This window comes from Bubalus bubalis, chromosome 11 (genome assembly GCF_019923935.1).
Source record: "Bubalus bubalis isolate 160015118507 breed Murrah chromosome 11, NDDB_SH_1, whole genome shotgun sequence".
NCBI classification, from domain to species: Eukaryota; Metazoa; Chordata; class Mammalia; order Artiodactyla; family Bovidae; genus Bubalus; species Bubalus bubalis.
This window is the reverse complement of record NC_059167.1, coordinates 17732345-17754230: the sequence shown is the minus strand read 5'-3', so window position 1 is coordinate 17754230 and position 21886 is coordinate 17732345. Positions and strand designations below refer to the sequence as shown.

Genomic DNA, 21886 nt, shown 5'->3' with positions numbered 1-21886 from the left:
GAAATATAGTCCAGAGAGGAAAGGCAAGAAAAAAAGATTGGTTTTTCCCCCCTTTTACTTACTGATTTTCAGAACATGAGATGAGTTGAAATAACTAAGGACTTTTAAGAAACATTATAGGTATTTATATTTAATATTATTTCTAACTACTATAATTATTATTCTTTCTGACAGTCAGAACTGTCCCATCTTTAGTTAGTGGACACCCCTTTTTGTTGACTCCTGTGTTGTTTGACGTGACTCTAGTAATCTTTGGTAACTTCTTTCCTTTCAGCATGTCAAGATATTCTGTGTTCATTTACTTCTTCAGACTTAGAATCTCATCCATATCTCCAAGTAACCTTGGTTCCTTTTAGTAGAAATCTAAGTATTAAGAGTATTCGTTAGTACTGAACTGTCAGGCTTCTGGTCCTTTTCCATGGACAGAGTTGGTAAATGAGTGTTGGTTTGTTTTTTTTTTTTTTTAAAGAAAAGAAGTTGTATTCGTACCAATATGCCTAGTTCAAATTAAAAATGTTTAAGGGTATTAATTGATTTTTAAAAATTTTAATTTTTCTGAAGTATGGTCAATTTCAGAGAAGGCAATGGCACCCCACTCCAGTACTCTTGCCTGGAAAATCCCATGGATGGAGGAGCCTGGTAGGCTGCAGTCCATGGGGTCGCTAGGAGTCGGACACAACTGAGCGACTTCCCTTTCACTTTTCACTTTCATGCATTGGAGGAGGAAATGGCAACCCACTCCAGTATTCTTGCCTGGAGAATCGCAGGGACGGGGAAGCCTGGTGGGCTGCCGTCTACGGGGTTGCACAGAGTCGGACACGACTGAAGTGACTTAGCATAGCATAGCATGGTCGATTTACAGTGTGTTAGTTTCAAGTGTATAGCGAAGTGATTCAGTTATACTTGCTTTTGTAGATTCTTGTTTCATTTATAACATTTTTGATTCTGATTTTTTTGAAATGTGCAGGCTTCTCATTGCGGTGGCTTCTCTTGTTGCAGAGCACGGGCTCTAGGGCATGTCGTCTTAGTAGTTGTGGCTCCGAGGTGCTAGAACACAGCTTAGTAGTTGTGGTGCACAGGCTTAGTTGCTCCGTAGCATGTCGGATCTTCCTGGATCAAGGATTGAACCCATATCTCCTGCATTGGCAGGTGGGTTCTTTACCACTGAGCCACCAGATCAGTTCAGTTCAATTCAGTCGCTCAGTCATGTCTGACTCTTTGAGACCCCATGAATCGCAGCACACCAGGCCTCCCTGTCCATCACCAACTCCCAGAGTTCACTCAGACTCATGTCCATCGAGTCCGTGATGCCATCCAGCTGTCTCATCCTCTGTCGTCCCCTTCTCCTCCTGCCCCCAATCCCTCCCAGCATCAGAGTCTTTTCCAACGAGTCAACTCTTCGCATGAGGTGGCCAAAGTACTGGAGTTTCAGCTTCAGCATCATTCCTTCCAAAGAAATCCCAGGGCTGATCTCCTTCAGAATGGACTGGTTGGATCTCCTTGCAGTCCAAGGGGCTCTCAAGAGTCTTCTCCAACACCACAGTTCAAAAGCATCAATTCTTTGGCTCTCAGCTTTCTTCACAGTCCAACTCTCACATCCATACATGACCACTGGAAAAACCATAGCCTTGACTAGACGGACCTTTGTTGGCAAAGTAATGTCTCTGCTTTTCAATATGCTATCTAGGTTGGTCATAACTTTTCTTCCAAGGAATAAGCATCTTTTAATTTCATGGCTGCAGTCACCATCTGCAGTGATTGTGGAGCCCAGAAAAATAAAGTCTGCCATTGTTTCCACTGTTTCCCCATCTATTTCCCATGAAGTGATGGGACCGGATGCCATGATCTTCGTTTTCTGAATATTGAGTTTTAAGCCAACTTTTTCAGTCTCCTCTTTCACCTTCATCAAGAGGCTTTTTAGTTCCTCTTCACTTTCTGCCATAAGGGTGGTGTCATCTGCATATCTGAGGTTATTGACATTTCTCCGGGCAATCTTGATTCCAGCGTGTGCTTCTTCCAGCCCAGCATTTCTCATGATGTACTCTGCATATACAAGAAGGGTCAAGGCCAGACCCATCTAATTCCAAAGCCAGACAAGAGAAATCCTTTCTACTGTATACATTGTCTCTCTTTACCAGAAAGAAAGCAGAGAACACCAAGTTAACATTGTAAATGGTTTAGTCTCTTGTTTTAACCTGGCAGAAATACAGTGTTTTGTCTTTTTTTTTTTTCTGTTTACATTTACTACTGAATGACTACAAATACATGTAATCAAAATACATGTGCTTATTTTCTGTGGGAATATTTTTTATGTAAGAAAAGAGAAAAACATGTCTTCTTATCTAAGTAAAACAATTTCAGTATCTGTTTTTATTGTTTTCAATTTAATTTTGGTTCTCTGTTTAAAATACTGTAGCCAAAATATCCCCCAGATAATTCTAGCCTATTAAAATGATGCCCCTTCTAAGTATCCTATTTATTTATTTCACAAATATTTGTTAAAATCTATATTCAGGGTATTTTATAGTGTATATTTGAAATAACTTCACTAAATGAAATAACCAAAACATGCAAGGTTCTGTAAATAGCCATTAAATTTTAGGGGGAAATTTTTTTCTTGTGCCAGCACTTACTGAGCACCTAAATGTACCATCTTAAGTCTTATAACAACTGACTCAGGTAGGTACTAAACCCCCATTTTACAGATGAAGGAACTGAGGCATAGAGAGGCTACATAATTTACCTGAGATCACTATCTAATAAGTGATAGATTCAGACCTAAAGTTCAAATCCTTTGCTATTGTAAGTTTTTCTATATCATATATAATATATTAAAAAATCAAACAACAAGAAAGTAGGGAAATATATTTTTCCTTGCTGGTGAGTTAAGTCCATACTACCGTCCTATGAACCATGCGTGAAGATACATAGACATTTTCTTTGCTGTCTTAAACTAAAACTACCTGCAGTTAAAACTCAAGATTCTAATTTTACAAACAAGGCTACCTCTAACAAAATTAAAATAAAATTACATTATCCCCTGGCTTAAAGAAAAATTCTCCAGTAACTATGGAAGTGCTTGTGGTGTGAAGACAGCATCTTAAATCTCCATGTAAGTCATACACAAAGTGTTATTGCAGTGAAAAAATAGTGGCGTGAATAATACCTGCTCACAACCCAAGACACTTGATGTATCTTGGACCTCAGTGTTTGTTGGATTTTGCAATTTCATGAGCAAGATTTGTATTTTTGTAAAGTTCTATATTTCTGTGTGTCCCACTTGATGTTAAATCTGTATTCTTAGATTGTAGCGTTCCATTAAAAAATATAAATAATCTCAGCCCCTCCTCCCTCCTCCCCCTCCCCCCACACTCATTTTGTATAATATGGTAATGATATCACCGTAGCAGTAATTACGGGTCATCTTCATTTCTTTCATCTCTGCCTGTTCTGATGGCTTCATTCCTTTGACGGAAAAGATTTGGCTCTGGGTGCTATGATTATTTTGTTAAGCGTTATTCGAATAGACAGGAGTGAGAGAAATTAATCAATCCAAATGCAATTAGCATCATGTTTAACCCAGTGATGGACATCTCAAGGTGAAACAGCTAGGGGAGTTTCAGACATTATTATTCAATCCGGTGGTTCTTATCTAAATTATAATCAAGAGAGGTTTTTATTGGCCTCGCAGTGTGAAGATGTACCTCTTTCCCTGGCCTGGGGGTCAGTAAGACTGGGGCCTGCATCCTCTGTAGATGTTTGCTACTGCCAGCACCCTGAGGTGGGGATGAGTAGGAAAGTTGTCTTAATGTCCAAGTCCTTTGAAATTTATCTATGCTGGGATCCTGGTCTGAATTTCCTGGGAGTGGGATATTGCCTGTGAATAAATTACTCTAACTTGGGGCAAAATACTTTGTGTCCTGATGAAGTCACTTTGACTAGTCACTCCTTCTTAACCTTGCATGATAGATCATTATTGCTGTACTTACTTTATGAATGAGGAAATTAAGGCTGTGTGAATCTACCAGCCTTTGGTCATAGTCAGTGTTTCACCTCAATCTATATTAAGTACAGGCCCTGAAGTGTGAATGTTCTGTCAACATTTATGAGCATTTAATAAAAGTTTGCCCGAAGAATATTGATCCATTGCTTTGATCTCATTGCCTTTCGCTCAGTTGAGTTCGCCCTTGGAAAGGGAACCAAGTGAAATAGGCCTGTGGGCTCTCTGGAGAGGAAACATACCACAGACAAGAAGTTGTTAGGTCTCATTTCTTGAACATAGATCTTTGGGGTCGCTTGTTGTTTTGGTTTGTTTTTTAGTACGGAGAAGAATGATAAAAAGGATTGAATATTTGAAATCTTGTCTTGTTTTGCTTTTGAAAGAGGGCAGGACAGGGAGAGTTGATGGAGAAACACAGGCTTTTGCTTGAATACATTTTTCAAATACCTGACAATTAAGATTCTTCTACTTCTGCTTTCAATCTTCAGGCATCATGGCTGACACTTCCCATATTTTATGTTCCTGCTTGATGTTTTATATTCTGAGAATATATCTGTTGGCTGGATATTTCTGTCTTTTTTTTCCTCTGTTGTGAAAAGCCATTAAAATTATTTTCCATATTGGAACTGTCCAAATGCGTTTACCTGTATGTTGAGTCCTGGCTTTTCTTTTTTATATTACTTCTTAGATAAAACAGTCTCTGGAAATGACCCTTACTATGAATTGAAAAAAAAAATGTTTGACATAAAATTATCTTTTTCTGAATTCAGTGGAGAGGAGACTCTTCTTAGCCAAGCCACCCTTTTTGGAAGAAAAAGTCCTGTTGGAGAGACAGAACACTCTATAGAAACAGAATCTGGAAAGTGTGCCCCCAAAAGGATTTTTTGAGAATTCTTAGGATGAAGATTTTCATAGTCAATGATCAGTTTGGTCACAGAGGTAGCACCCAGGCTATTCTTTCCTTAGATATGTATTTCATTGTCCTTTTGAAATGCTTATGCCCAGGGAATTTTAAGCAAAGGCCTCTGTCTGCTTTCAAACACTGCTTTTATATAGAGAAAAGAGAGATTTCTACCATGTACTCTTACGTGGGTTGACTCTCCCATGAGTTGATTGAGGATGGTCTGTGGCCCTTATTACAATTATACCACTTTCTGAGGGCCACCAGTGTTCTAATGAGGTCCCAGGAGCCCTTCTCACCCAGGGACTTCATGCCCAGTTCATAGCACCTTCTGTTCTTGACAGTGGCCCCAGCCCCTGCTGCTCTCACATCAGAGGCATTATAAAGTACTTAGTCCTTAACTTGAATTATCGATCACTTAGTGGTAGGTTTTGTGCGGAGGTCTGACTGGAGCATGGTGAGGTATCTTAGCCTCGCAGCCTGCTCGGGCACTGCTCTGCTGTATGCCGGCTCTGTGCCCGAGTGACGGGAAACCCTCCCCTCCCCGTTCCCTTGAGAGAGACATCGGCTCTATGAATCACAGCGGTTTCCTTTGTTCTCCTCTGATGTACCAAGATACCTGTGAACTGCTAGCTAGCTGTCTCCAAGGCCTCTTCTCATTTATGTGAATTTTCCCTCATACCTAGAACCTTGTAGGTTGGGTCTCTACGTGACTAAGCTGTTCATCCACCGCCTTCATGCTTCTCTCCTGCACAGTGCACACTGATGACTGCCAGGTCCCTCTTCATTGTTAGAACACTTTCAACCAAAAAATATTTGTTAAAGAAAGTCAAAACTGTAGTCAAAACAAATGGCACATCATTTCCACAGAGTATCTTCTATAAATCTAGTTAAATAGATAACCATTTAACACACGGATTTAAACCAAACTAACTAGGGTTTTATGTGCTCCTTTTTGCTAGAAGGAGCTGCTCGTACAGTTAAGGAAGGTTGCTGCCCCAGCTAGTACCCAGGTTTGAGCCTCCAGAGTAAACCTGTTACACAAATGCAAGACAGTCGTGTTTCCCTTCATGTTTGAGATCTTTTAAAAAATAAATAGTTTATCCCCTTTTTGCCACTCCTGGTGCTGCTTGTATGCTCAGTTGGGGCTGACCTGGTACCTCTTTTGTGACATGGCAGCTAAGGAGATGCCATTGTTTCTTGTGGCCGATGGATGCCCAAGGAAGGAGTCATCATATTAATGAAAACTAAGAACAGTCATCGTGTTAATTTGAAGGTGGCAGGGCAGGACAGTTCTGTGGCACACAGATTAAGCATATACCACTTAGTTAACTAATGAAGGTTTACTGTGAAAGATAGGGTTTGTCAATCAGGTAGATTAGATTCCGATTTAATGGGCAGCCAATTCATGAAGCAGACACACTGTAAGAGCAAAATAACTTACTGGAATATGAGAGACAAGAGCTGAATGAGCACGCCGCTGATGAGGAAGGGGGCACTGTCACAGAACCAGAATTCTGCCGTATTTGTTGTCAATCAAAACATAACATTGGTCATTTAGGGGTTTTTTTTGTTTTAAAGGAATATGCTCATGTACATCATCAGTTACTTGAAGTGCATAAAGAAGTGAGAAAGGAGTACATGAAAGAACAGAGAAGTCCATGCCGTACTAGCCAAGATGCAGTCGGTGTTCCAGCAGCAGACAGGAGGTGTCTGCTTTGAAGGGAACTTGCTCTTTACTCCAGAAGTCAGTTCCCTCAGACCAAGAGGACATGCTCAGTTCGTCTCTCCCATAACCTGACGACTGCAGTATGGCTTTTTCTATTTTTCCTGTATGCCTTCCTCACTCTTCACTGTACTTCAAGTAACTGGTGATGTAGATGAGCATATTACCCACTCCCTTTTAAAAAAGAAAACAACTAAATATAATGTTATGTTTTGATGGACAACAGCTGGGGCAGAATTCTGGTTCTGTGACAGTCCCCCTCCTTTCCTCCATCAGTGGCGTGCTCATTCAGCCCTTGTCTTCCATATTCCAGTAAGTTATTTTGCTCTCACTGTTTAACAGAAAACAAACAAAAATCCTTGCATACAATTCTCCTGTTCAATTGGAGAATTTTTTAAATATTTTTCACTTTATCACTGTAAAACCCAAGGCGTTTTTTAACTTTTTTGTACATTAGCTGTTATGTGTAGGGCAATCTGTCCTAAAGCAGGGATAAATTGCTCTAAGAGAAATGAATCCTTGATAATTTTCCCATTAAGCATCTTGTGGCTTAAATAAACTTCCTGTTTGACGTGAAAGAAAGAGTCATATAGTAGCTAGCATTTACCAAATGCCTGTGTGACCCTTGTATTAACCCCACCTTGAACAGATGAGGAGTTTGAAACACAGAGAGATGACTCTGGCAACTTGCCTGCAGTGGTTCAGGCTCAGTATGGGAGCTGGGATTTTGAATCTGAGCCTGGCTAATGCTAAAAACCCTGCTCTTGGGAATTCCCTGGCAGTCCAATGGGTTAGGACTCCACGCTTACACTGCTGGGAGCCTGGGTTCAGTCCCTGGTTGGGGAACTAGTCCCGAAAGCTGCATGGCGCAGCCAAAAAATTAAAAAAAAATAAAAGCCCTGCTCTTTTCACAACATTATGCTGTCTCCTTTGTTTCCTGGCCACTCATATTAGAGTCTCCTGAACAGTCTGTTGTTGCTCTTCAGGATGTGAGAGAACTACTGAAAAGTAACTCTCCTCCACCTGACTAATATTTTTAATTATATTGAGACACAGAAATATTTAAAATAAGTTTGCATTAGAACTGAAAACCAAATGCTATGAGTTTCTTCCATTCCATTAAAAGTTACTTAATCTTTCGATTGTCTCCTGTCTTAAAGCCAAGCAGAATTTTATCAGGCAATTGCCTCAAAGTTATAATCTGGAAAATCTTTCCGTAATGAAACCCATATGTCATGGGCGAAAGGTGCAGAGCCCTGGCAGAGAGGGCTGGTCTCATGAGAGCTTGTGCACCCAATCTCGTTAACCAGGGTGCCTCTGGTAATCCCTCATCCCCTCACCGGTGAGAAATCAATCTGTACCACTGAAATCTTTTTCAACCAGCCACCAGAAAATTTACTGCAGAGAAGGCAGTTTGGGGATAGTCATTGTGGAAAGGGAGCCAGAGGCAAGGCTGAGTGTAGGCTGGAGGAATTGGAGAGTCTAAAGAAGAGGTTACATTAAAGCACACACCACCTTCACCGCAAGCAGGATGGAGTCCTCCCTTCAGCCCTGACCTCTCTAACGTGTACCCAGGTATTTACAACTGCCATGAACCTGACAGCCCTAGGGAACCTGTGAAGGGGTAATAGAACCAGCATCAACCTGAAAGTTGATTTTAGTTTATCCGTTTGTTGTCTTTAAATGTGTACACGTTGTCCCCTGTCGCTCACTCCGCAGCAGTTCTCATGTTCACCCTTTGGTGAGAGTCTTGATTGTGGCTTTCTCGGTTTTTGGTCTGTGCCCAGCCCAGCAGGGCCCGTAAATCACAGCTTGATGTGGAGGTCGTGCTTCTCTTCTGCACGGCATACACTGTGGTGGCTGAGCACCAATGGATCCCTCTTGGCTTAGTGATTACACTGTGGTAGCAGTGTTGCCCTGCTGTTGAGTCTTACAATCCTAGAGAATTAATCCGGAACTAGAAGATAGTTAAGAAATGGTGTTGACTCCAGATAAAACTCTTTAGCAATTTTATTGTCCCTAGGACAGTCTTCTGACACATTGTGGGGAAAAAAGAACCAGGAGAGAAGGCAGAAATCAGAATTGCCAAGCTGAGGAGCATATAATCTTACCCTGACTATTAATGCAAGGATTATACTGAGAAGAAGGGATGGAACTAGGCAGGAGGATGTAGAAATACCTTCGTCTCCTCTGTCAGCAAGCTGTCGTCTTCTCTAAAGGTTTTTCCCCAACAAGATTTGAGATCCTTGGTGGGAGTTTTTTAGTAAAATATATTTACATATAAAACCGTACTGGAAGGTGTGTGGGGGTGTGTGTGTGTGTGTGTAGAAGAGGAATACGAAATAGTAGCAGAAGGCTGTCTCTACTCCTAATGGGATTTTGTAGCAGCATGTGTGAGTTTGTTTCAGAAGTCAAAAATGAACAGATGTTGGTATAAATTACCTCTGTGTCTGATGTCTTGCAAATTAAAAGCACGGTTGGCATCACTAAACAATTTCACTAGGTTTGGGGGGTGCGGTTAGCGGGCGGTGATTACTGCAGCAGGTCGGTAAGAATCTTCATGATGCAGTAGAACAGGAGAGCCAAGGATAAAGAGATGAGGAATAAAACCAGGGGTATATGCATTAATCAGAGACGTTAACATCGCTGATGACAAGTGAACAGGAGGGCACGTGCTCTGGAGCAGCCGCTGACCCACAGCAATTTCTCTGTGCACAGAAAGGGGTTGGTGCTTAGGATGTGATTTATAGGGTACAGCCCTCTTTTAGGGAGCAGCTATGTCAGGAATTCGTATATCTCCTATATAGGACCAGCGAGTAGGAAAACTTTCTCCCCTCCCATGTAGAAGATGATGTCTTTTGAATTACTTCTACTTTTACGGTGGTTTTGCTGCAGCTCTGTGTACTTAGATTAGGTTGAAGGGGGAGGAATGATTGAGTGGAAAGGGGGTTGTTAAAAAGGATTGGTTAAATTCAAGGAGAGCTTGCCACTGAGAGACTTTGGAATATCTGTTTATTTCTCTTTTTAAATCCTTCAGATCCCTCGAATAGATTGGATCTTGTAAAATTTTAGGTCTTAAAATATTGGTCATTTTCCCATTTGGGGAAAAAACAGTAAAGAATTGGGTTATATGAAGTGCAAGAGGCAGAAATAATTAGTAAAATCAGTACAGTGCTCTTAGCCCAGGATTTTTGGAACAAGGCTCAGTTCTACCCACTGAGTTTTTTTTATTACCCAAGTCTGATTTCTAAAGCACCTGCTTCTAGCCATGCTGCAGGATCATTGGATACTGTGTTTAAAGTCATTAGTAAGCACTGGAGAATAGACAGAAAACCTATCCAAGGAGGAATAAATGATGAGACCCACTCTGAACAAAAGTATAAGTAGTCATTTCCTATAGGATCAGGCTGAGGGGAAGATTCCAAGAATTGGAATGTTTGAGATTGCTAGTCTGCCTTATCACAATCCACTCACTTACTCACTCAGGAAATACTGCATACAAGGGAAGCAGCAGACTGCCAACTTCCTCTGAAAGGTGATATGTTAATAATGTTACCACTGCACTAAGCATGATCATGGCTGAATACCCAAGAGGGCAGAGCAGGTGGCATTAATCTGCTACTCATTTTACAGATGAGGAAACTGAGGCTCAGAGATCCTACCCAACTCAAGGTGTCACCCAGCTGACAAATACTAGAGTTGGAACTTAATTCAGAGCTTGTATTCTCTGCAAGAAGTCCATGCTGCCTCCCCTGGTCAAGAAAACACTTGTTTGGATTTCTACTAGAGTAGTTAGTCCTGTGCCTGGATCTCTCCATAAATCTGGTATTACTTTCATCAAGGGAAATGACTTTCCTGCCAAACAAGGTAAATTTTAAAAGAATCCCACAATGTAGAGAGTGGAGCAGTGAGGGTCACTAACAGGTCTTACTGTTTGTCTATGGAAGGGAAGGAAACTGGCTTTACTGTGTACCTACTTGGTTCCAGTTCTTTTGTGTATCATCATTCATCTAGCGAGCATTTATCAGCAGATACTGAGTTCAGTGCTGTGCTAGGTGGTGGCCATATAAACAATAGTAAAATACCACCTCTGCCCTCAGTTCTTACATTTCCATAAAGGAAGACAATCACATCAACAAGTAATTGCAAGTCTTGTAGGAACTTTGTATGTATGGAGTTTGGCATAAGCCCACTGAAGGAATGGTCAGTTTGATTTTGGCCAGGGTAGGGTCGTGGGTATATGAGATAAAACCCAGCACTGGGGCTTCCATTCCTAGTTAATGGGATTTCCTTTTCCTTTGTTGGAGCTTTGAACTTGGGAAAGATAGGGAATGAGTAGACTACAGTTACCTAAAACTTTCCAGTAGTTACAAAGTTTGTACTGTTTTCTTTCTTTCTTGTAGAACTAAACCAAGAACTATTCAGTATGGGTGGTAGGGGTGGGAAGTGGGCACCCGTCATCTGGCACCATTTGCTCTGCTGGGAAGGAAAGCACGGAGCCTAAGGTGAAGGTCCTTCTCATCCCAGCAGGTGCCTCCCTAGTCATCTCCTTTGGCCAAGATGGAGACATGTCCCTGGGAAGCCAGAGGGCACTGCAGCCTGATGTGTGTCACCGTGTGGTTCCAGATTTCTGGATTCCAGCTATAGAAAACTTTCAGCACTGTTACATCCATCTAAGAGACATAAAAAGAGGATCCATTTAAGAGACATAGGGATAAGGATGAAGGGGGTTATGCCACATATGATTTTTGAGAATTTGCTTGACCGAGCTAAAACTGGGGGCTTCTAAAGTGGGTCTTGTAATTGAGAAATGTTTTACTTTCACTTTCAGAGCATCATAGGTAGGAAAGTAGCTGTATAAACCCTCTTGTAACTACAGCATTCAAAGATTGATGGTGCTGCAAGTCAGAGAAAGACACATAAACCTTGCCTGGCTATATTAAATATCTAAGGACTGACAATGCCAAGAGAGAGAAGACCAAAGCTCTATAAACCCTACTTTATTACTCCATCCGCAGATGAACTGCACTGAGGGAATATAAACCCTGTTATATTACAGTGTCCAGGAACTACCACTCCTGAGAGATGGGGTAAATGATCTCTAATTTTGATTTGAGATTATAAATGTCCATAGACCAGCAATCTAGAAAAGACTGTGATCTTGGTTGGATTTTAGCTTCCAGAAGCAAACCTCCTGAGACAGTGAACATGAGTCTTAGGTTACATTCTTGAGGGAGAGAGGGATTTGGGGGGAGCTCCCTGGTGATTTTTTTTAAAGGGTAAATGATAAAGATTTCTCCAGTTGGCCTGCACCTTACAGTAATTACCAACTTCAGGACAGTGTTGGTAATTACTATAGTTGTCAAGAGTGGTTTGTGTTTCCCTCTTTTTGGAGGTTAGTAGGGTTGGAATCTATTAGGATAGCAACTTTGTATACAATTTATGTCAATGTGCATTCTCAAATTAAGCCTTCCTGTGAACCCTTTTTCAGAGTTTAGGTGTTCATTGATCTTTCATGTACTTTGTGATTCCAGCCAGAGAGATGACAAGGGGGAAATTCCTCAACATTCTAGAGAAGCCCAAGAAGTAGCAGCTGCTTGTGGACAGGATGTCCTGGGGCCCAGAACCGTGCTTCCTTCCCAGTGCAGCTCTGAAGATGCACACCTCACTGCTTCCTGACCAGAAGCCAGAGGATGCACTCCAGAATTCACCCTCTCCCCTGCTTCTGGCACTCTGCACCTCTGAGGACGTTCGGCAGCAAGAGAAGAATCTGCTCTACCCAAGGATCGGTGCAGTGATTCCATCAGCTTCCAGACTTTGACCGTCTCAACCTCGGATGCTGGTGACACCAGAGAGCATATCGTTCTTAAAGGTCAAAGTCCTGCTTTCTCGTTTCCAGAAGTGATTCAGGAGCTCCAGGATCTTACAGTTGATTTGATTCAGTGATGGCAAAGTCAGTTGAGACATGTTGATTGGATGAGTTCCTTTGAATTGTACTTCATCTCTTAGGAAGTATTTATGATGTTAGGAGACCAGAGGCCAATTAGATTCTGGACCAGTTAGATTCAGGTCAGGGTACAGTTTGACCTGCAAACCCACCAATGTATACTAGGTTCCAGGAATCCCCAGCTAGAGAAAAGCTTTTGAAATTCTACACCTCTCATGATAGTCGCATCCCCCAATGCCTTCTGTTCCCTACCTCCAAGGGCCCCCCATGTGTCTGACTCCAGAGAGCGGGATCCCTGTGTACCAAGTCCCTCATGGGATTAGCTTGTACAGTGAAAGGTGCATGCAGGGTTGCATTGGGTTCTAGATATCAAGACTAGCTTAAAGATGATGGAAAGGACTTTTGAGTTCTGCTTAATCTGTTACAGATTCAAGTGAGAAAGTAGGTATGGCCTGAAAGATAGGAGAAGGGGATTGAGTGCAGGAGTTCCCATTTGATTAAAAACTAGAAATTGTAATTGACCTTAAGGGAATGTGCTATGGAATGGTGGCAATATTTTGCTTGCCCCGCTATCCCATCTCATAGCACAGATTAGATAGTTCACTCATATAACAGAAATACACACACACACACACAGAAGAGAAAGAATTTCTTGACTCTACAATTCTTATGGAGCTCTTTGTCCATTATCTATGTTACGACCTGAAAATCTAGCCCATGTTTAAAATTGATTATAAGTATTCTCCTTATTTTGTCTTGTAAGTTAGCCCCCAGCTTCTGTTATTTTGAGAAGTTCATGGGGTTTCCTAAACTTTATGAAAAGAAGATCCATGTGGCAGTAGTGTGTTAGTGTTTAGACACTAGGGATGTTGTAGTCAAGGTCTTGATGCTGAGTGTCTGGCTAGGGTACAGCACTGCTCAGTTTAATAGCTGGTCTTTTAGCCATTTTCTGACACTTCAGCCTTGTTTCCCGTGCTAGAAGTAAGGCTGGGTTTTTCTTTCATTTGCTTCCTTTGACCATCCATGCAATTTTACTTATTGATCAGGGTGGGTGGAATTTAACACAAGACATTAAAAGAGAGTATGAGAAGGCAAACATTCTGTTTGGATGCGATATATAAGGTTAGGCTAGAGAGGTTTTGATTTTAAGTAAAGCTTATCATTGACATTCCTTTATCTTAAATACGGTTAAAGAATGTAAAAGATGGGGAGAGAGAAGGAAGGAGGGCTGTGCAAAAAAATAATGCCGCAATGTCAGATTCTAACTTTGCTCTGTTTTTTGAGAATTGATGGTGTCAGGCACTTCTAAGTGCTTGGGGATATTGAGAAATAGATGGAGAACTTTGGGATACCTCCCTCAAACCAACTCCAGTCTGTAACCTGGTTTTGGGGTCTGCTTTGGCCTCTTCCTTTTACTGTCATCTTATCCACCAGCACTTAATATACGTAGATGTTTTAGAATTGCAATATTTATTGGTTTTGTATTTGCTGTCCTTAGAAATGTTATTGATGTATTTTTATATTGATAATATAAATTTATGTACAATGTGTGCATGTATGTATTTTAGGATGTTAGAGGATTGTACTTTGTGTATGGTGGTTTCTGTGTCGTCATAATAAATATTTACGTTTTATTAGGAGAGTGAGTTTTTCCTCGAAAGGTCAACTTGCATGTTTAAAGCACAGACCTCATCAGAAAGCACAGCTATAACAGCAGATGACCCACTGTCTTCCCTTTAATATCACGCTGGGCAATGTGGGGCTTTATGATCATCTACCACATGGTCTCCAGCTACCAGCCACCCAACTCATTGTTTCATACCTCCCCTCGTCTGCTAATAAAGTCTAGACCTGTCCTCCTGGCATTTAAAACTCTCTACATGTAACCCTAAATAACCCTCCAGTTTGGTTTCCTTTCTCTCCAATATATGAAGTCTCTATCCCAGTTAATCTGAACAGTTCCCAGTTCCTCACTTATGTGCCTTTGTGGATGCCATTGAGTTCCTAGAAGCCTTGGATCCTTTTCCTGCCCATCGGCCTGTTCTTCCTGTAAAACCCCATGATCCAACTGGGCATAATCCTTCCCCCTGCGTTCTCGCAGCATTTATGTATACCATCCTTATGACTCTTATTACTACAGCCTACCTTATATTTCAGTGATCTGAGTACATATCTTAGAGCCCCACTAATTTACCTGCTCCCCGAGATTGTGGCTGTCTCCCACACATCTCAGTTCTGCAGTGGCTTCTCTGAACTGGAGGTTCATGACCTGTTGGTTTGCATGCTTCCAGTTAAACATGACATATCAAAAGCAAATATTTCTCTGCCACCTGCTATAAACCCTTATTGTACATTCCAACTCTGTTCAAAACCAGAAGCACCGATTTAACCAGTACTACCTCTGTCACTCATGGATGGTTTACTGCTCCAGACCAGAGCATGCCCTTTTAGAGAAAACATTCCCTTTTAAGGAAAGCAAATTGCTTAGCGTCATTGGTTAATCACTGATTCCCAATAATACATCTGGGTGGACAGTCAATTTCTCTGATCTAGAAAAGCAGGACTGGGGCTTCCCTGGTGGCTCAGTGGTAAAGAATCCGCCTGCCAATGCAGGAGACATGGGTGGGATCCCTGGTCTGTGAAGGTACCATATGCATTGGAGCAGCTAACACCATGCACTGCAGCTGTTGAGCCTGGGCTCTAGAGCCTGAGAGCCTCAACCACTGAAGCCGCTGCGATGAGAAGCCCTCGAACCGCCACTCAGAAGTAGCCCCTACTTGCCTCAACTAGAGAAAAGCCCACGCAGCAGTGGAGACCTAGCACAACTAAAAATAAATACAGGAAATTATTTAAAAAAAAAAGAAAAGCACGGCTGATTGACTGACTGAAAAGGTACAGTGTGACAAATATGTTGCTTTAAATCTTCAGAGACTATTTTTCTCATAAATGATTATTTGCCTACAGATTTGTTTTCCCTTTCCTTTCACTGTTCCAGACACCATCCATGCCTCGTATCTGTTGGCTGTGAGCAGAAGCATAGCGTTGGTGCCTGGAGACACATTTTCAAATTCTTACTCTACTCTTTTCTCACCATGAGTCTCATTGCTGCTTGCTCTCTTCAGTCTCTGAGGTTTTAGGTCTCAGCTGATTTGCTTGACTTTCTTTCCTTTGTTGGAGCAGTAGAAGTTCAAGGATATCAACTGCATTGATATCAAAATGTTGTGATTAATTTTTCTGTATCTTTTTGTTACCTATTTTCATTGTGTGTGTGTGTGTGTGTGTGTGTGTGTTTTAATGGACAGCTGCTAATTGCTCCTTGTTTTTGGCCCTCTGCCTTCTGAGCAGTGCAAATAGAGCTGGTGAAAGTCTTTCCGTTGCCCCTGGGGCTTCTGCAGGGTGTTTGAACTTCCATTGAGGCTTTATGATAAAGCCAAGAAATTGCATTTCCAGAGGGATGCTCCAGTCTCTTCTGTTTCCAGCAGGATTCAGGCATTACGGGAAGGTAATGTGGAACAGGAAGGGAGGACACGGGCAGTGGGCCAAGGCGGATGGTCCCAGGGGGTCAGGTGACAGGGTTTCTTACCAGCTCTCAACTCCTGCACAAACTCCATCTCCAAGCATTTGGTTATGTTCTACAGTGTCTGGTTTTTTCCTTCTCTGAGAGCTACCGGACTACCTGGCCTTGCATGGGCTTCATTTCATAAGAGGACCTTGTACCCTCCACCCCCAAAGAGTGGGCAATCAGCAGTCTCTCCTGGTGCGTGAAGCTCTGACTGGCCAGTAACTGACTTTTCCTATCTATTTAGGCTTCGGGGCACTTTAAGGATATGAACCTGACTCTGAAAGGCCACCAGCTTTCCCACCCTTTGCCCAAAACTTTCTTCCTGAGCAGGGCTGGTTGGGGGCTTCAGGTGGCACCAGGTGCACGGGGGAGGCTCCTGAGCGTTGGCAGAGCCTGTTAATTAGCACATGAACACCCCAATGCTCCATTAGCCAGGCCAGGCATTCGGAACCTTCCCCTCCTGTGGCCCCTTCCTCCTAATGAGAGCTGGAAGAAGGGCCCTCACAAAACACTGCCTCAGAATAATATTCCGCTTTGTCCCCACCAGTAACCAGGGCTGACAGGATCACTCTGTCCATTTCTCTTCTAATTAGCACAATTCCAGCATAGCCTGAGCCAGCAAATGGAGAAAAGCGATCAAAAGCGATCGGACAACCGTACCGAATCACAAACACAAAGAGGGCCATTCCCCATAATTAGGTGAGACAATTCCTCAGTCTTTTCTCGGCTGGAGTTTGCCGCTAAGACTCTTGCTGTTTGGGTCCCAGCAACACAAGTTACATGTCTCCCTGGGACACTAATAAGCCCCAAATTGTCTTCCGCTTCACACAACTCTAGCCAGAAGACAGATGCGAGGGGAGGGGGCACAGGGAGGGGATAGGGGCTCGAAACGAGCAGCTGCCAGTCTCCCCAGCTCCAAGAAGCAGACACTGGGGCTTCACAGAGGCAGTTGGTTTGAGAGAACCACCCCTGGGTCCTGCCTGGTCCCTGAACTGGGGTCTCAAGCACTGAGAACTCCTGACCCTCAGGTGATGCCCATTCTGCCCTGTTTATTCCCCACCTTCTGCTTTTGGTCCTCATTTGGGCTTCTCATCCCTTCTCATTGGTGGCCTCATGGGCACCTATAACTATGGCACCGTTGCCAGAACACTGAAGCCTTATGCAACTTAGTCACCATCTCAAGGACAGCAAACCCTCAGAGTGCATGTGGATTCCACTCTCAGCTCATGACCTGGAAGGGGCCTTCCCTTCCAGCAGCCATCTCCTGTTTCCCCACTCCCGCCCGCTATCCCCATTATCTCTGGTGGAAGATCCCTGGGTTTTAAAACAGAAAAGTGGCCCATCGGCTGCCAGGGCAGGAAGCCACGACTGGCTATACTCCATGTGGCTCAGAGGTTGGCCATTTAATAAACAGAAACAGTTCCCCCAGGATTGCAGCCCATTACAGGGATTACTGGGGGGTGATACAGCCATGAACTTGGTCAGGGACAAAGGAATGTGGGGCAGAATGGCAGTTGGAATCTCAATTAAACTCAAGCTCTGAGCTGAGTTGGACTCACACACGTTTTCATCTTTATCCTGCCCTCTGCTTTCTGTTTTGATCTATATTTCATGCTTCTGAAAGTGACCTCCAAAACCAGAAAACATTCAATTATCTAGAATCCAAGGAGCCAGAAAACTCAAAGAATCAAAGTTGCTTTGTTGTTTTTCCCCATTGTCGCTATCCCAGACATAGAGAGGTAATGAGATGATTTGACTATTTAACTTTTGAGAGAAGTCAAAGGATTGATCCAGATTTGTTCAGTCTCCTATAGTTTCTTTGGCTATAAACAGAACTGAGAACAACATCTGGCACATAATAGATACTTAATAATCTGTTGAAGGAATGATCTGCTATGATGCTCAGTGTTCATAGCCTTGTTGCTGGTCTAAAGTACAGTAAGAGCTTGGATTTGAGAGAGGAAGGATGAGCTTGTCAAGTCACTTCTCTCTGAGCCTCAGTGTCCTCGGGACCGCTTCCATTTTAAAGAAGCAGGCTAGCGTCATGGATAAGGGCAAGACCTGGATGTCAGGACGCCTGGGTCCAAGTCTTATTTCTGCTATCTGCTGGCTATGTCACTTTGGGTAAATTGCTTAAGCTGTCTGTGTCTCCATTTACTCATTTATGTAATGGGTCCAATGCACCTAACTCCTCGGGTTATTGTGGAGACTAAATTAGTACTTGTGAGTATTTAGAACAGCGCATGGCACATCTTACCCATGTTTAATTTTTTATTATACCTAATTTTTTATTAGATGTTAGAAATTGATCATCCTGGGACTTCCCTGGTGGTCCACTGGCTAAGATTCCTTGCTCCCAATGCAGGGGGCCCTGGGTTCAATCCTGTGTTGGGGAACTAGATCCCACATGCCACCACCAAGAGTTCACATCCCACAACTAAGCAACTAAGATCTGGCACAACCAAATAAATACTTAAAAAAAAAAAAAAGTGATCGTTCTTGCGGGGAAAATATGATTACTTTTGATTACCTTGAATAGCCAGTTAAGCTGCTTCTCAACTCTTTGGGAGAATAGATGGTTCACCAAATACCCCTCCTGCTCCCATCCCTCAGCTCTCTGAATCAGCCTGCGCCAGCATGTTCCTCAGGAAATACCACTGTTGGCCGCACAGACAGTGGCCCCTGAGGACCAGATGTTGCCGATAAGCAAGGGAGGGGAGGGTATTCTTTGTGGCCCTGGCAGATTTCCGAGCTGATGCTGAGCTTGGCACAAGCCCTGAGTCCCATGTCTCACTAGGCTTGGAGGTCCGAACGTAGGCTAAGCAGCCGTGGGATTCTAGTCACTGCACAGGAATGCTCCTCCCCATTCTGCTCTGTCCTTGTCACCTCTGCCCCCATCCTACTGCCCTTTCTCCAGAGGCTCCCTGCCCAGAGCTGAGCGAGGTCCTCTTGGGCCTGAGCTCCCCAGCAGCCTCTGGAAGTCTATAGAGAGCAAACAGCCTGGCCTGACTGCACGGCCTGAGGCCTCCAGGTCAAGCAGGGCTAAAGGTCACATCCCAGGGCCTTCCCAGATGCAGGCAAGCTGGCCCAAGCCAGCGGCTCCACACAAAGGAGCAGCTGAGAAGAGTCAAGTTGGAAAAGTCAGTGACTCGAGACTGAGTGGAAATGAGAAGCCGCGGGCAGGGCCAGGACGGTATCCAGGGGTCAGAACCCGAAGTGGTGTCTGAGGGACGGGGGGGCGTGTGGGAAAGCAAGCCCCGAGAACGTCTTCCTTGGCTCCTGACCCCCTCCTTCTGTCTCTGCTGCCGCCGCCTCCATCAACCTTAACTGCTGACTGTCACCAGCCTTGCTCACCCAAACCAGCTGGCCCAAAGTTCCCTCAAACCTGTCTCTATCAAGTATGTATGGTCTGTTCACATAGTGAACTAGCCGGCAACCACTTAGTAGGTTTGCAAAGATGTTATGGTATCATGGGAGAAATGATTCATCCTAAGAAGTGAAATAGCATGATATAAAATTATAAATGTGGCATGATATCGAGTGTGTGGGGGAAGAAAATAGACCGAGGTTGGTAACAGTGCTTGCTGCCTGGTTGGAGGGTTATGAGTAATTTTCATTTTCTTCTCTGTTTTCCAAACTCCTTCCCAGAAGCTTGTACTGTTTCCATAATATAGGAAGGAAAAAAACCTCTTGAGCTGGGTATGTAGAGTTTAAAATGCTCAGTTCATTAATGAGATTTCTTTATGGTACTTACATTAAATCTTGTTTTTGAAAAAGTCGATCTGTAAACCTCCAAGTATTCACTAGACACCTACTGAGCATCCAGTCCTGCCCTAGACTGCCCACTCCATCATGTACAGTGTGTAGAACGACTTTTTCCCTAACCAGCCCTGTCCCATGACCTGTCCCCTCTCATTACACCACAGAGCTTTTGCTTTGGAACAGAAAGGTCTTCACTCAATAGGTGTTTGATCAGAATTGCAAAATAATTTTTTCTTCAGTCCCTTCTTACACTGAAAAAACTACATCTGACCTAATTTTGTTGTAGACCCTTTAAGCTGAATTTTCCCATTTCTGGGGCACACAAAACACTACTTCAGATGCTGTGTTTGTGAGGGTTTCATTCACTGCTTTCTTTCTGTTTACTTTCCTGTTCCCAATTGGGAGAGAACATAAAAAAAGATGATTTAGGAGTCAGAGGAGTAGGCGTGGGTCAGGACAGAGTCTGGAGTGATACCCATGTTCACAGCAGACCGAGGTACTGCTCCATCAAGAAAGGGAATGAAGTCTTTCTGCAAGCTGGGATCTGAGGGACTCAAAGGATGTGTAGGAGGTGGTTCTCACCTTTATGGGCAGACAAGTGTGTACATAAAATCAGTTTCTCTGCAAGATGAGATTCAGAGTCATGGAATTGATAAAAGATGAAAGCGTCAGGGCCAGAGGACATAGAAAAATCGTCGAGAGGGACTTCCGTGATGGTCCATCCAGTGGCTAAGATTCCATGCTCCAAAAACAGGAGGCCCAAACTCAATCCCTGGTCAAGGAACTAGATCCCACGTGCTGCAACAAAGATCAGAGATCCTGTGTGCTGCAACTAAGACCCAGCGAAGCCTAATTAACTAATTACCTTTTAAAAATCATGGAGAAGAACAGACTTTGTCCCTGAGGAATGACTCACTCATCCCAGCCTCTGGCAGCCGGACTGTACAAGCCCAGGCACCTGACTACGCCTTGGAGGGTCCAAAGGAGTCTTGCTCTTCATTTTCCTTCAGCAGAAATAGATGTCATGATGAGAATGAAAAATGTTGTGCCTGCCACACCCACTCCCTCCTCCACTTTGCCGGTATGTACACTTGTCCATCCTGTTTCCCAAAAGAGGGGCTACTTTCTGTCTATCTCAGGATGCAAAACAAAGGGAAAATGTCAGCCACGTGCAGCCGTGAACCCTGCCTAAGTGTTCTGTTAGTGCTGGGGCTTTCAGCTGTGTGGGCCAGACCTGATAGCCCTCTGAAGGAGAGGAGGAGCACTCCAGAACAGACAGCTGAAGCCCTTGTTACAACGTGAGGATTGCCGGGCAGGCGACACTTTACAACATCACCAAAGATTGATGCAAATTGGTTTGGTTCTGACCCTGTCACACCAGGAAGGATAATGATTCTAGCAGCACCGGGCAGGGGAGGGGGCATGTGGTGGGGGCCGGGAGAATTGGTGTCTCACTCTGCATCTTCATTAAGATCTGAAAGACAGGGGTAAACAGCATGTTAATGAAACCTACAGATGATTGGTGTTACAAATCCCAGAGAGGACAGAGAAATAGCACGGCAAGACCCAGAGAGCTTAGAAATATGGGCAGGAGATTGTCAAATGAGATTCGCCCTAGGAAAATGAAAGTCGACATGTCAAGAAGGCATGATGAAGGCACCTCTGGGTGGGGGACCACAAACACGAAGAGCAGAGATGGGTGGGTGGCAGGGTCAGGCGGGCTGAGAGGGGATGAGGTCTGGGGTGTGCTGGGGAGACTGAGAAGCCGGCCTTGAGGACTCAGGAAATGGGTACCCTTGTGTGTTCCTGGCAGGACTGAATACAGCAAGAAGACAGGGGCCAACGCTGTGTGCAGCGTAGGGGCCAGGCAGGTTGACCTGTGTCCGCTCCTGTGTCTCCTGCAAGACCGGGCTCTGACTTCACAGCCACGAGCTGTGCTTATTTGCACTCGTCACTGAGGCTAGCAATGCCATTCTGACCTGAATGAT

At 43.6% G+C, this 21886-nt stretch overlaps 1 protein-coding gene across 3 annotated transcripts in view; it reads left to right on the top strand.

Moving 5' to 3' along the window:
* LIN52 (lin-52 DREAM MuvB core complex component) overlaps positions 1-14211 on the top strand; it is a 114928-nt gene extending 100717 nt beyond the window's left edge. For all 3 annotated transcript variants that reach the window (XM_025295233.3, XM_006053856.4, XM_025295232.3), the window contains one exon: positions 12162-14211. In XM_025295233.3, the coding sequence (XP_025151018.1) occupies positions 12162-12173 (12 nt within the window). In that variant the 3' untranslated portion in view covers positions 12174-14211. The remainder of the gene's footprint in view (positions 1-12161) is intronic.
* The last annotated feature ends 7675 nt before the right edge of the window (positions 14212-21886 follow it).